Source organism: Penicillium manginii (genome assembly GCF_028828005.1).
Source record: "Penicillium manginii strain IBT 31320 chromosome Unknown utg000002l:1.0-5564898.0:1.0-5567710.0, whole genome shotgun sequence".
NCBI classification, from domain to species: Eukaryota; Fungi; Ascomycota; class Eurotiomycetes; order Eurotiales; family Aspergillaceae; genus Penicillium; species Penicillium manginii.
Genome location: NW_026643103.1, coordinates 3,668,875 through 3,684,367, shown reverse-complemented (window position 1 = coordinate 3,684,367; position 15,493 = coordinate 3,668,875). Strand labels below are relative to the sequence as shown.

Below are 15,493 nucleotides of genomic sequence, written 5' to 3'. Positions count from 1 at the left end.
CCACAGCCGAGCCATCTCCGCTAGACAATGGAACAATGGGCTATATGTTTGGCAGCTATTGATTTTTCGGACAGGGTTTGGATGCACTGAGACCTAGACGAGACTGTCTCGCCTCTGATTTGAAATTGACACTATGCAGGCGCTCAGGCCATGCTGTAGGTCAGACAAATTAGATGCTCTGCTCGTCAGTATCTTCTCTTATCCTGGTTCAATAGTTAGTTGATTATACTCCGTACTGCTGTGATGTATGTATGTCGTTTAATTTCTCCTACCGAATAGAGTAAGACCTGTTCAGTATAATCTTGTTTATTACTCGCTACTGCTTGCTAATTTTTTATACCAGTCGTTCTCAACCCTGATACCAGTGGACAAGTTCAGGAACTTCTGCATAGGATGTCACCGTGACACCTTCGTCAAATGGATCAAACGCTCTATTGATGAATAACCGCCTCCAAGTCTGTGTAGCATGATATCAAGGCTCCGCCACCACGGGTCGTCGACAAGTTCAATGAATCGTACATACTATGCCCAAATCTGGGCCAGTAAACGAGTAATGACTTTCATGCATTTTGCCCTAATGACCTATCGCAAAAAAACATCATTGTCAATCCTTAAACCAAACGCGCTACGGTGATCATCGGTTGAGAGACAAAAACTTTTTTCTACAAAGTAGATACGACTGGCCTTTCCTCGTACTACGCCTCGGAAAACGATGCCATTATGAGCAAAGAAGACTTAGCTCCGCCATTTCTAACAAAATGCCAGTGTGCAATTTATCCACACATGTCGCCGAGCATAAGGGTGCCTTGACTTCAAGTTCAAGTTGTAATTGATGTATCCGTCCGATAGATCTCCTTTGTTTGTTACCTGGAATACACTGCTGCTAGTACTGCGCGCAGAGATTTCTTTTTCGAATTAAGTTTCACGTCGCACAAGATAAACTTCAAGTTGAAATAAATACCCACTGATCAAATCTGATAGCAAACAATCCCCACGGCCGAGTCAGAACACTGCATATCTGAGGATGTTTGCGTATGTACGTTGACCTAGAAGCGAACCAAGCGACTGATCCGCAAAGCCCACATATGTGTGTACAATGTATGTACATAGTCCGTGCCTAGCAGTACGGGTAGCGATCCCCTTAACGGCCGATCGGCGGTATCCTTTTTGGCTTGATGCACGATGCGATATTTCGAGCCAAGATCGCAAGGCGGCCATTGCTGAGAAGTACGGATCAAACGTCTCTGTAAAAGTGCCACTTGGTTGCGAACAGCACTCCCAGTCTTGGAATGATCCGTTAACCCGGGTGTAGCGGCGTTGCCTCCTTCCCCTCCCCTGGCCGCATTTTATCTGTATTCGGGATAGCACGGTGCCTGGGTGGTGGCGGGATTGCGAATCGGCCTCACGACGTTAACACAGAGTGTTAAGGCGGTAGGATGTGGCACGCCCAGTAAACTGGATTGAGGCAAGGGGGGCTCGCCGCTTGTGTCACAGCAGGCCTTGGGAGGTTGAGGTTGCAGATCGGGGCTGGCGCTCGTTAGGCATGGACCACATCGTGGTTGCGGATCTTGCGATCAAAGCGCGCAAAGCTGGGCTGCGTGTTGGCGCTCAGGGCATGGCTGAGTGGATGGGTGAGACCGGCGTTTGTTAGTAACCGGGTGTAATTGAATGGGCACGGGTAAGTGAAGAGAAAGTGAGTATACAGTCGAATACCAAGTACGGAGCATCTAATGTACGTATGTATGCGGCATCAACAGTGACCGGAAACACGGAGCAATTCTTGAAAATTTCCAAGCGATCAGCAACGCAGTATTTCGCCAGTCTCGCTTCCCCAAAGCACGATAGCCCTGTCCTGTCAGTATTCCCGTACGGAGTACACAGTTCGTATTGTACGTACAGGCAGCCAATCATTTAGGTCTACCCCGGCCTGAATCATCTCCCCGGGTCTAGCACTAATGATCCAACACGACCCCGCTGTCTATGTACATAGGACGTCGACGTAGTCGGATAGAGGGCCCGAACTTCCATGCGGGGTTAAGGGAAATGAAGAAATGAAACTTCAGACGGCGGCGCAAACTAGCCGGGGTATGAACAGCGCTAAACATCCTGGCACGCAGTTGCGGTGCGCTAAAGGGGCGAGGTGGGCAGACAGGGGGGGCTAAAATTGGAATAGGGGAGTGCTGGTATCTGTCCAATCTGGTCGACACATTTTTAGTCTCCGAGGAGAATCGGATCGGGCCTCGAGGTTGATACCCCGGCAACGCGGGATCTTTAGCCTTCCTAGTTCCATGTCTGAAGCTGGTTTGAGTTGTCCGGGTTGCCGGAAGTGAAAGGATTGGGTCCTGTGGTAGCGGGCTAATTGTTTTGGTTTTGAGAATATGCAATTGACCTGGAAGGGAGTTGTGGTAACGGGATGAAGTGGTTACCATAGTACACAGGCACCGACCTGGAGCCGATGAATTGACGTAGTACAGGGATGCGTGAGTGCATTAAGTAGGTCTATGCATGTTGAATAGATTGGCAAATTATGCACTCCTAGTTACTAGAACTGTATACTGTGTTCCATAGATAATTATCCAACTGAATAGTTACTCTGTACGGAGTATTCTAAAGTGTATACTACAGAGTATACGCAGATTTGTCATCTCTGCGCTAGCCAGAAATGGACATGATCCAAAGAGGACTAGTGCTCAATAGGGGCCCAGACCCTTGCATGACGTAACGTTCCGCACGGACTCGCGCTCAGGCAAGTTGATACAGCTGAGTAGAGTAAAGAGTACTCTGTAGAGTAGATGGTATACTGCGAGGATGAGAGAGAGATCGCGGAATAATCATGGATACTCCTGAACATCCATGTATACCACAGGCTTCACACCCTCCCCTTTCCGAAACAGATACTGGCTAATGCTGCAGGGGCGAACAGTCCGATCCCGCGTCTACTGTGCATGCCACTCTCCTCCATCCGCTCTGGGCAAATCCCTGCACGACCCCTGGCTCGCCGTCAAGTCCGACCGGAAGGGCTAGTGTAGTCTGCAGCCCATCAGAAGGCAAAAGGATGTTGGCTTCGAGCGACTCGCAAACTAGCCCCGACCAGCACCAGCATGAGCATCAGCACCTATCAGCACTACGGGGTTTACCAGAGTGACGAGCACCGGCGACCCAGGTAAACCTGCTTTTTATTATTATAGTTTTGGTCTTCATCATTTCTCCCAGCTGGGTGGGAGAAGTTGAAGTTAGTTTGCTCGGTACTTGGGCTCTTGGGGGTGAGCTGAGCCGCGTCACGTTGGGCGCGGCATGATGATTGGCGGGTTCTGGCAATGTAATATGGCAGGCTCGTTCGCGCAGCAGTTCAAGTGAGGTCAGAGTCAGACTAGGAACCGAAAGGGAGATCTGAGCGGGTCATCAAGAAAATATGGAGAGGAGAAGGCAGGAATGCCAGTTCCGGGTGGTGGTCGACATAAGATAGTATCAGTGCCATGGGCCGAGATCGGGACGGGAAAGGTGGTACAGCGATGATGGCTACATTGATTGAATGGTGGCACGATCAGGAGAGAAGGTATCTCGTAGACAGGAAAATTGAAAGAGAAGAAAAGAGAACGTATGGATGGGGCTTAGTTGAGAGACATGGGCTATTGTGGAAAAAAAAAAGTGGTAGTGATGCAAATGGACCAACTGGGATCGGGCGGAGTAGAAGTCCTCGACGTAATATGTGGTCGCCACCGTGGCTTGTATGGGGTGGGATGGGATGATATAGGGGAAGAAGTTAATCTGGTTATGGTTATTGGTAGTGAATTAGTGTACTTTCATTATTACTATTACACTTACAAGAGTATAATGTGTATACCTCCAGGTTATAACTAATATCTCCCTAGAAGATCACTAATAAGATTCCTATCAACCACACGGACCATCGGAGTGTCGGCCGAAGCCAAATCGCCGTCTGACAAGCCCCACCATGTAACTTGAAGTTTCTAGCCTTAAGGGTTGGTATTTAAGTATTAAGTATTCAAAGTATTTAAATTAAGTGTAACTTTGTATGTAATAAAGTATTCGTATTGTATTCCATCGTTGACCCTAACTTGAGAACTGCAGAAAGTGTTGCGCTTGGCATCCGATCTTCGCTCTGCCCTACTAAGGTCTCTCCCTCCTCGAATTCCCCCATTTTTTATCCACCCAACCTCCCTTTCTTCCCTCCCCCTCCATCCTCTCTTACCGAGTCCAACCTATTCACTTTCTTTGTCTCTTCTTTTCTGGACCCTCCTTCTTGAATTGTTCGACCCCACTCCTTCCTTTCCCTCGACTCCATCTGCACGAGGCCCTGCACGAGCATTCAAGCAGATCACCACACCGACCGGGTCAACCATATTTATACCTTCGCCCTCGCCTCTCCCTTTCCACGTGCAAGCGACCACATCCCTCGTGCTGTAGCAGGTCTACAATACTATACTTCATTCTCTACATCCTACATCCGATTCCATCGCTGCCTACCATTCGGCCCGGTCTCCGGCACACGGCTTCCTCGACATCGTCCTCGCCCTCCTCCCCCCGGGTCCTCGTCGCATCCTCCCAAGTCACCACGCTATACAAGTAATGCCGGTCCCTTGGTGCTCCCACTCCGAGCTTCTAATTAGCTCTCGTTGAACGACCATACTATAGGCAAGAACCAGCGTTAAGAAAGAGGATGCTCAACTGCAACACCGGAACTCTTGGTTCGCACACCTAAGTTACAAATCCGACAGCCGCCCGCACCGAGAAGATCAGAGGTTATAAAATCAAAAGAGTAGGGGAAATTGAAAATGACCGAAAATCAGTCTGCCATTGTTGGTTTGGAGGAAGCGGACCAGCCCATGACTCGCAATAGTCATGTCTCTCTCGACGCTAAACCTGGTCCCAACCGCTCTGATGGGTCTTCACAACCGCCCGCATCCAGCGATAAGACAGACGCCCACACGAAACAGACACAGTCATCAACCACCAAACAACCAGTGCACCCCGATATCGCCGAGGCTCAAGCAACCCTCCGCCAAGCCTTCCCTCATGTCTATGCCACCGGCCGCGCCGCTTCCACACGCTCTTCAACGAGCTCTCTTCAGGCCTTGAATGAAGACATCGTGGTGGATGCGCGGTCGGATCAAGGAAGCGTCGGGCAGAGCCCTCGACGAGAGTCCCGTCACTCCGACACTAGACCCGAATACCCCGTCTACCCCGATCAATCCTACGCCTCGCTCCAGTCTCAAATACATCCCACCTATCATCTCCGGTCCCGGAGTTCATACCCAACACAGGCCGAGACAGCTACTCGAATTGCTCACGTTCGTGCTGCCCGAACGGCGGGAAATACACCCGTTTCAAGTCCTGGCCTTTTCTCTATGAGGAGCCCCCGCAACACACCGCCACTTAATTCTGAAGACGAAGGATCGCTCGGCAGCCCATTTCTCCACCCAAGTCACCTCCAACCCCCTAAAGAGACCCACACCGCCGAAGTGGACCGAGATCTAGTCACTGGCAACAAGGTCATCAATCAGTACGAGATTCTCGAGGAGCTCGGCCGAGGAGAGCATGGTAAGGTCAAGCTTGGTCAGCACGTCGCTACCAAGCAGAAAGTTGCCATCAAGATTGTCCAACGCTACTCGAATCGCCGTCGGTTAGGGAAGTTGGGTAACCCAGAAGATAAAGTAAAGAAAGAGGTCGCCATCTTGAAAAAGGCCCGGCATCCAAATGTTGTCAGTCTTCTCGAGGTCATCGACGACCCGAACCGACAAAAAGTCTATATTGTTTTAGAATATGTGGAAAACGGCGAGATCATCTGGCGCAAGAAAGGAGTCCGAGAGATCGTCCACGTTGACAAGTTGCGGCTGGATCGCGAAAAGGCAGGGATTCCCGACACTCCGGCATTTCTGGAAGAAAGCCACCAATTTATCCGAACGGCACAATATCTCCGCCGACAACGAGAAAAGGCACGACGCCGAGTCGAAGCGCAGGCCGCAGACGCACAACAAGGGCCCATTCCTGCCTGGAGTTTGGAGCATGGTGTCGAATCTTCCGACGAGGAAGAGCAAGGCGAGGGACTGGGACTTTCAATGCGGCGCTCTTCCACCCGCTCAACCGTGCTCATCGATGAAAACTCCCCCAGCCAGTCCTCCGCCAATGATTCGCTCGCAGCTGTTGAAGGAAGCATGTATGGTGCTTATTCGGATTTCCCTTTCGAACGCCGTTTCAGCACCGCTTCCAGCAGCTTTGGCTATGCCCCGTCTGAACCTGACTGGTCCGCCGATACTGATGACCTGTCATATGTTCCCTGCCTGACTGTTGCCGAAGCTCGCAGCGCATTTCGGGATTCCGTTCTAGGCCTGGAGTACCTTCACTTCCAAGGTATCATCCACCGCGACATCAAACCTGCCAATCTCCTCGTCACCAGCGGGCACCGAGTCAAAATCTCCGATTTTGGCGTTTCCTACCTTGGAAGGCCCATGCGAGATGAGGAGGAAGAACAGCTTGGGGAAACTGACGCAACTGAGTTGGATGATGCCCGTGAGCTGTCGAAGACGGTCGGCACTCCCGCATTTTATGCGCCCGAACTTTGTTACGTTGGCGATGACTTTGAAGAGACTATTGGGTCAGTTCCGAAGATCACTGGTGCCATTGATGTTTGGTCTTTGGGCGTCACATTGTACGGAATGGTCTTTGGTCGTCTCCCTTTTCTGTCGGATGACGAGTATAGCATGTTCCAGACTATTGTGAAGAAGGAGGTCTTCATTCCCCGCAAACGTCTCGTTCCTGTCATGGATGATTCCCTTTGCCATCTGAATCTACCTAGGGATGTTCGCGATGATAATGTGCTTGAATACGAGGATATAGATGATGAGTTATACGATCTACTTCGTCGTCTTTTGACCAAGGATCCGATCAGGCGAATCACTCTGAAGGAGATCAAACATCACCCTTGGACCTTGTACGGGTTGCCTAACCCACAAATGTGGGTTGAGGAGACGGATCCCGGTCAGCAGAGCAAGGGCAAGAGAATCGAGGTTTCCAACGAAGAAGTTACCAGTGCCGTCAGCAAGGTACCATTCATCCAACGAGTACGATCCAACGTGGCTAAATGGTTTGGTGGTCGGTCCTCGAAGGATAAACGCAATGCGAACAATTCCTCAGATACGCTCTCTTCAGCCTCGAGCGCGAGCACCTTCGGGAAGGCGTCGCGTGGCGGTGACAGCCGCCGCTCAAGCTTGCGAGGCGATGAAGATATATTCCGTCTGTCCAAATTCAGTGGCCAGGGCGAGCATCCACTCGCTCAGAGTGTCACAGCAAGCCCGGTGGAGGAAGAGTCGTGGGCATCCTACTTCGAATCTCTTCCCGTCTTGTCTGAAAACAAGCCTGTCATTGCTCCAACAGTTACCCCTCGACCGGGCCCTCCCCGACGTGCCAAATCCTCCATGTCCACTGCCGAGTCGACCAAGACAGTGAAACAATCCAGGATGGACTCTACTCCAACTGGTCGACCACGGTCCGGTGTTACACCATCTATTATTGAAGCCCTCGGCACGACCAGTATTGGCAGCATCTTCAGCGGTGCGACTCGACGCGCCTCCGGGGCATTCGGTAGCCGTAGCCGTCGCTCGTCGCCAACCGGCGAGACACCCTCTCTGGATGGCGACCGGCGATCCGAGCCTAGCCTTGCAGTGAGCAATGCCTCTGCCGTTGGCCACATGCGAGCCTCCGGCCTATGGAATGCCGATTCTGCTTCATCTGGGTCCAGGCTATCGATGCCAGTGGGCCACCGACGCAATCGGTCTCAGCAGCTTGCAGGAAAATCTTCCGCCGAATCCTTCAATCTCACCAAGGAGGCGCTCCTCCGCCGTCGAAGGAGTGACATCGAGCCAAGTGCGGAGAATGCGCTAGCCCCAAAGCTTGAAAGCGCTATGTATTCCACCGATTCATTGCAGTTACCAGCATTGGCTCCTCCCCCCGACCATGCATATGTTGTTGACCCTCACCACGCCGATCCACCTCAAAATGGTCTCAACGGGTCAACGCCTTCTGCTGCTACGATATCATCATCTTCTGCCGACGATTTCACCAGTGGCATGTCGCAGAGTGCTTCTCATCCTAGTATTCCGTCTGTTGTCTCGGGCGCTTCATCTCTTTCTGGCGATGGCCTTTATTTCGGTTTCAAGGACAGAGATTCGGATACTGCGTCCCAGGTACCTTCTATACTTCGCACAGGCGAGACAGTCAAGGCCCGCCTCCCCGGGTCTCCACGCCCTTCGGAAGAAGATGAGTCACGGTACTACTGCGACGATGAGGAAGAAGAATCTGATTCGGAGGACGAAGTCCTGGTGATCGGCAAGAAGAAGCCGCCTCCGAAGTCCGAGAACAAGCCTACTCTCAAGTCGAGTTGATATATGCTGTCATCGCACAATACATTGATCAACCCTTCACTCCCACCCCTTCTATTACTACCTCCCACCTTTGCTTCAACCATTTCTGTATACTGAGGGGTCGTTGCATATCACATTGCTGTTTTTCCTGTTCTCCACGGGATCATATTCGGAACTTGAACGTGTCTTTCTAGAGTTTGTTTCATACGTTCTACACGTATTGTACATATACACTTACGCAGCGACATGGGCATGCTCCTACCATGTTGCGGGATATTCTTTTTTTTCTATTTCCCCTTTGCTCCGACCACAGTTACGGAAAGATGGATGCGGCTCCAGGGACTTGAAATCCCCCTTCCTTTCCACACCATCCTCGCAGGGCGCCCGACCCAAACCCATCCGCTCACCTTCACCTCTTTCTTCTTCTTTCTGGTCTTCGATTGCACCATAACGCTCAGATCTTGGCCTCGATTTTTCCTGCTTACCTGTATCTAATCCTTAAGGGTGATGATCGTTTGTTGGATCTCTGTTGCAGGGGGTGGTATGATAAATGATGGGAGGCGTGTGATCGCCTGTTGCAATGATATGTCACGAAATGAATTAATAGGGATATTCCCTAGCAGATATAATTGTTTACCACTCACTTCATCTATTTACTAGTACTAGTATCCAATGCCATGTGCAAGACTGTGATAGAATTGGATACTTTCCGGTGGGGTTTCTGCATACTTCCCAAATCCGACGTTCGGTTTCGCTTCCATCGAGAATCTACGTCAGCTCCTCTTCAACAATAAAGCGCATTCCACCAATGAGATAAAGCCACCACCGAACCACTGCGTGTGACGAATAGTCAATCTAAGCTTTTAATCTATATACCCCGTAATCGCCCCTCACGGAAATAAAGGTGTCAGGAATCAAGCGACGCCCCCAAGCTAAGCCAACCCGTCGATTTCTCCACCCGGTTAAGACACGGCATTGCTAGCATGGATGTAAACGCCGGCCCCTCTTCTCCACCCTGGCCTGACATCGTCACACCGGCGTTTCACGATGCAGCTAAGCCTAGACTGGCTCTTCTCCGGACAAATAATTCACCTTGGAAGGCGTATGAACCGGAACTCAATTAATAAGGGGGAGCTTCCCGATCCCGAAGGGGAGAGTGCCGAGATGTGCTAGGGTTAGAGGTATAAACGGCCGAGAAGAGTGGCCAGGTGATTTTCGATAAATAGAAGAGATCTGCATCTGGGAAGTAGAAATAGAACAAGGAATGAACACACCTTGAAAACCACTTGAACTTTAATATTGGGACTCAAAAATACTTCGCCATCGTCAGCCTGATACACACGCGATCAACAGGCAAAATGCTGCCAACCCTCCTCCTAGCAGCAGCGTCGCTCCTCGCGCCCGCAACTGCAGCCCTGACCTACCGCGGTGCGGATATCTCCTCGCTGATCGTCGAGGAAAATAGCGGAATCTCGTACAAGAATTCGGCTGGGACGACTCAGGTTTTGGAAACTATTCTTTCCAGCGCCGGGATCAACTCGGTTCGTCAGCGTGTCTGGGTGAATCCGAGTGATGGCAATTATAATCTCGCCTATAATGTCAAGTTGGCCAAACGTGTGCAGAACCAGGGGATGTCGACGTATCTTGATCTGCACTATAGTGATACTTGGGCCGATCCGAGTTCGCAGGTACGTTTTCAACTACTCCTAGTAGTAGTTATATCCACGCTCCCCGGGGACCTCCTTCTTTCTTTTTCTGTTTCTCTTTCTTTTCGCACTTTATTTCTCCATTTGAACTTGAACTTGGATTCTAACTTTTCTGGAATTCACCCAGACAACCCCATCCGGATGGTCTACCACCGACATCGGCACCCTGGCATGGCAGGTATACAACTACACATTGGAAGTATGCAACACTTTCGCCTCGAACGACCTAGACGTCTCGATCATCTCGATCGGCAACGAAATCCGGGCCGGTCTACTCTGGCCCCTCGGCAAAACAACCAGCTACAGCAACATCGCGCAAATCCTGCACTCCGCAGCCTGGGGCGTCAAGGACTCCAATCTATCGACGAAGCCCAAGATCATGATCCACCTCGACAACGGCTGGTCGTGGGATGAACAGAAGTACTTCTATGACACGGTTCTAGCCGTCGGAACGCTGTTAACGACCGACTTCGATTACATCGGCGTGTCGTATTATCCATTTTATAACAGTGCTGCGACGCTCAGTTCGCTGAAGACCAGTCTCACGAACCTGAAGTCGAATTATGGCAAGGATGTTCTTGTTGTTGAGACGGATTGGCCTTACTCGTGCCCGTCGCCTGCGTATACTTTCCCCAGCGATTTGTCTAGTATTCCTTTCTCTGTTGCGGGACAGCAGACGTTCTTGACTAAACTTGCGGCTGTTGTTTCGGCTGTGGGTGGATTGGGAATTTATTACTGGGAGCCGGCTTGGGTGGATAATGCTGGGTTGGGGAGTAGCTGTGCTGATAATTTGTTCTTCAGTTGGTCGAATGATGTGGCTAGGGCTAGTCTGAATACTCTTGGTGGGCTGTGAGTGGAAGTTTGATGCGTGATGTTGGATTTCCCTAGTTATGGTAGTGGGGAGTGGATGTTACCTACATATGTAGGGAAGATATTTTCACTTGATTTCAATTTTCACTCTTCAATTGTACTCTGTATGATCGAAGTAGGATCATTGATTTTTGGACTTTATTTCTCTATTGTAGATAATTCGATGGTCATTGTTAAGACAGAACTAATCATGCCTGCTTACTCTGTACTCCGTAGTGGAATGCACTTTGTGATCCATTGATTTTCGCTGACATCATATTGCTGGATTGAGTTGAATTGAATTGAATTGGATTTTTCTTTTCTTTGAACTAACCTCTATACTCCGTACGTGCAAAGTCCTAATTTAAGCATGTTGAGGCAGAAGCATTCTTGATAGACTTTATAAAAGCCAATTTTAGCTATCTTCAAGGCAGCCATCCCCTGCTGTTACAGTCCCCATAAGTCAACACGTCAGACAAGGCGGACTGCAGTCTGCCTTGCCCTAAAATCAGACCCCTCGTGGCCCGAGCCCGCACCTATTCCTGAAACGGTATAGATCCGACTGGAGACCGTGGGTGAAACTCAGCTGCGTGGCTGTGCAAGTACTAAAGTCCATAGTGCCTCTCCCGCTCCACTGATGCTTGTATGCCCGTCTTTTTGAGAGATTCGAAATTCGGGGATCTGCCACAGGTACAGTGGCTCGTGGCTTCATTTGATAATAGGAATTTTTACCCTAGGGTAGTAGGGCTGGGTTGAGTTTGAAGATGGTCCTATGGGCCTATCTACTCCGTAACTATCGCTGTTATCGACAGTAAAAAGAGTGGGACAATGTGGGGAGACCCCCAACACCAGTTCTTCATTGTTCACGGTGTGAGACAAGATCCTCCAGGGGCCCAACTCGAACGAGTGGGCCTTTGAATGTCCTTTCAAGTTTCGTCGATTCAATACTGCGTTACTATTTGGTTAGGGCCCAAATCAATCACACTTTCTTTTTTGGCTGCAGACCGCCTTGCGCACGTGAAGTCACTATCGTATCCCACGCATGAGCATCTCTCTCTTCCCTTCCCTTCCCCCCCAATGATCATGTCTCTTCTATGCTGACAACACATTGCGCGAGTGTCGAGTCCTCCTTGCGAATGACACCCCCTTATAACCCTTCTTTCTCTCTCTTTGCGTTTAACCCTGAACCTCACCCCGCTCCTTGATCTAATTTGGTTTGATCCGATCTGATCTGATTACTCCCCGCCTACAATTGGTCTCGGTCTCCTCTTGGCCATCATCACCTGATATTTCGTCTCCCTACCCAACTTCTTGCGACATCTCGTCCTTCCTTGTCGCCAGTCCACCATGGCGTCCCACGACCAGATTCACGGATCGGGCGCCTCTCCCGGCAATCCAGACCATCGCAGCGTGAGCCCATCACCCCACACTCAGCAGTATCACGACCCAACCTCCGGCTTGGGCCTAGATCCTTCCATGTCCGCCGCCTTTGCGACAAATCAAGCCTTCAACAACCAGGACCCAGGAATCGGCGGCGCAGACGCGTATGGCTATGCTACCGGCTACTTGTCGGCTGCCCCACCAGCGCAGAGCCTCGTTCAATCCTCCGAACAGCAGTTCCCCCCGGCGATCAACACCAACAATATCTCCATGTCGCAGTCTTTTGACCCAAACATCGTCAACCAAATGGACCAAGGACAATCGGGTCTACACCATCGACAGCCCGATGAAAACTTCTCCAATTTACTCAATAATCCCAACGACTTGGACTTCTCCGGTTATCATAACCACAGCCCCCATAGTACCTCTGCGTCAGAATACGATTCGTCGCTTCTCCTTGATCCCCAAATGCATCAACGACCGGCATCCATGCACCAAGCTATCAATCCGGCCGACCTAGTTAGCCCCATCTCCAACCCCTCTGCGTCCTCACACCCGTCCTCTCAAGACCAACAACAGTCGTCCCCGGGCCCCATGTCTCCTCCCGGATCAACCCCGGGCACGTATTACACCCCCCAGCATTCACGACACACCTCTTTGGATCCATCTACGGCGAATTATCTGAGTGCGCAATCAAATGCAGACTGGGGGTCAGTTATGAACAATGTCGCATTCCAGAGCCACCGGAGAGCCCCGTCTGAGGTATCGGAGGTTTCCTCGGCGAATCACTCCCCATATCTATCCCAGATTGAGTATGATGGCATTGAGAACAATGCGTCACCTTCATTGGCTCCTCAAAACGACCCTGCTCTGTACGACAACCAGCTTGGTATCGAGCAGTTTACCCTCTCTGAGCAGCAGCAGGCTTTCAGCCCTCTTCACAGCCCATACATTTCGCCTCGCCTCATGCCACAACAGGGAGGCGAGATTCCAAACAATGTCGCTTATCTGAATGCCAACACCACGTCACAGTTCCCTCCTGCACCGACCGAAATGTACGGCACGCCGGGGGATGCGCTCTTGAACCAGGGCTTCGACAATGGCATGGCAGATATTGGCCAGGCATCCTCGATGGCCCCGCCTTCTATCAACGTGGAATTCGCACCGCCATCACGAGTTCCAAGTTTTGGACCGTCCAAACCGACTACGGATCTGGACTCGTTGAGTCCACCTGCAATGCGTTCGTTTCAATTACTCCAGCCTGACTTTTATTTACATCACATATGCTAATAACCCATTAGGATCCCGTGTGCGTAGCAAGTCTGACCCGTACACACATCCCGCGTCTCGTTCAAGATCGCCGGCGAACTCGGCCACGAGTCTCGAACCTGTTGCTCCCACCACTCCTCGCTCGCTATCTCCACACTCACGCAGCAGCCCTGGATCCCGCGATGCATCCCCTTCCCGATCCAACCGACGTCTTTCAACCTCTTCGATCGAAAGCCGAAATTACATTCTTGATTTGGCTGATCCCCAACGCCCCGGTGCGGTGCCGGGAGACTCCAAGCGTGTTCAGAAACACCCTGCCAATTTCCAGTGCACACTATGCCCGAAGAAGTTCACACGGGCGTATAATCTGCGCTCTCATCTCCGAACCCACACCGACGAGCGACCGTTCGTGTGTACAGTCTGCGGCAAGGCATTCGCCCGTCAACATGACCGAAAACGACACGAAGGGTTGCATTCTGGTGAGAAGAAATTCGTCTGCCGAGGCGATCTGTCACGAGATGGAAACTGGGGTTGTGGTCGTCGATTCGCCCGTGCCGACGCTCTTGGTCGCCATTTCAGATCTGAAGCAGGTCGAGTCTGCATCAAGCCCTTGTTAGATGAGGAATCCCAAGAACGGGACCGTGTTCTCATGGAGCAACAGCAACAGCCACAACAAGCAGCTGGACATTTACAACCGGTCCCACAGCCCATGGTAATGCCCGGAGTTCCGGGAATGGATGGCCAGTCTGGTAGCAATTTCGTTCTCCCTGCCGCACTTCTCGCACAATACCCCGCACTCCAAACTCTGCAATGGGATCAGATCCCTGCCACAGGTGAGGATCCGGGCGAAATCGCCGGTCGGAGTAGTTTCGATGCAAGTTCTGGCGGCGAGTTTGGCTATGATGACGAAGACTCCGGCATGAGCGGCGGTTATGGAAATAGCCAAGGCGGCATGTACGGTGGCCAGATGTTAAGCGGCGATTCTGGATACCAGGATCAAAAGTGGACTGGATAGCAGAGGCGCTAAATAAGTTACTGCATGGATACCTTCGTTTATACCCTATTGTTGTCGATTCGTTCTTGGAATTTCTGGTTTGGATTTTGCGAAGGAAAAGCCTTGGCTTCGCCTTTCTTCTCTGTTCGAGTTCTCACACTCGAGATTTTCTGACCCATTCCTTTCCTTTGGACCATGCCCTTTATAGAAGCTTTTTGGCGTTCAGATACATTGGTCATTTTGGGGAGCTTTTTTTTATTACTGTGGGAATTGGGGTTTTGATGCTTCTTTTTCTCTTTTGGGTACACACTTTATACCAGCATTCGAGTGTGCTTTACTATACCTTTGATGTGTTACTTTCCTTCTTTCTTCTTCCAACAACCCTTTTGCAGAGCCGAGGCGAATGACAAATCCTCGCAGTCTGCTTCTTTCTTTTCATTTCCTTTTTTCACACTCGATCATCTTCGTTGCCGCGGAAGTTTTGCTATCGTGATGCATTTGATGATTCCCTTCTCTCATACCCGTCTTTTTGTCGACTCTTGATCTCTTTTGGATATACCTCTAGTTTTGGAGTACTATACCACATATTTACACAACTCAACTTTAGCCCTTTTCTATATAGCCTCGCTTCCAGCGCTTCACAGCGTTCCAAAATTAAAGTAACCGTCTCATATAAATTTGGATCTGGCTTGTACGCCAAGACTATCATTCCATTGGACAAGCTACTAGCACTAGTAGTAAGTTTACATCATACATTAGTCTGTTCGAATTTAGGGTCACAGTGAGCGCTGCTTTGGCCGCACTGCTTGATATGAATACGGCGATAGAAAACCAATTTGGGCTTTCATTACAACGATTCGATTGCTGTGATTAGCTAGTATTCAGATGGCGCGGTTCACTTTTTGATTCTGCTG

General features: G+C 50.5%; 3 protein-coding genes across 3 annotated transcripts; all 3 read left to right on the top strand.

Annotated features, from left to right (window-relative positions):
- Positions 1 to 4,796: 4,796 nt before the first annotated feature.
- Positions 4,797 to 8,402, top strand: N7533_002659 (putative serine/threonine protein kinase; the record flags this gene model as incomplete). The annotated part of the gene is made up of 1 exon (XM_057099309.1): positions 4,797 to 8,402. The coding sequence occupies one exon, from the start codon at positions 4,797 to 4,799 to the stop codon at positions 8,400 to 8,402; it is 3,606 nt and encodes a 1,201-aa protein (XP_056964445.1).
- Positions 8,403 to 9,739: 1,337 nt separating this feature from the next.
- On the top strand, positions 9,740 to 10,940 carry N7533_002658 (uncharacterized protein; the record flags this gene model as incomplete). The annotated part of the gene is made up of 2 exons (XM_057099308.1): positions 9,740 to 10,069; positions 10,215 to 10,940. 2 exons carry the CDS (start codon positions 9,740 to 9,742, stop codon positions 10,938 to 10,940), a joined length of 1,056 nt encoding a protein of 351 aa, XP_056964444.1.
- Positions 10,941 to 12,283: 1,343 nt separating this feature from the next.
- crzA (putative C2H2 transcription factor Crz1) lies at positions 12,284 to 14,600 on the top strand (the record flags this gene model as incomplete). Its single annotated transcript, XM_057099307.1, has 2 exons — positions 12,284 to 13,556; positions 13,618 to 14,600. The coding sequence occupies 2 exons, from the start codon at positions 12,284 to 12,286 to the stop codon at positions 14,598 to 14,600; spliced, it is 2,256 nt and encodes a 751-aa protein (XP_056964443.1).
- Positions 14,601 to 15,493: the final 893 nt, after the last annotated feature.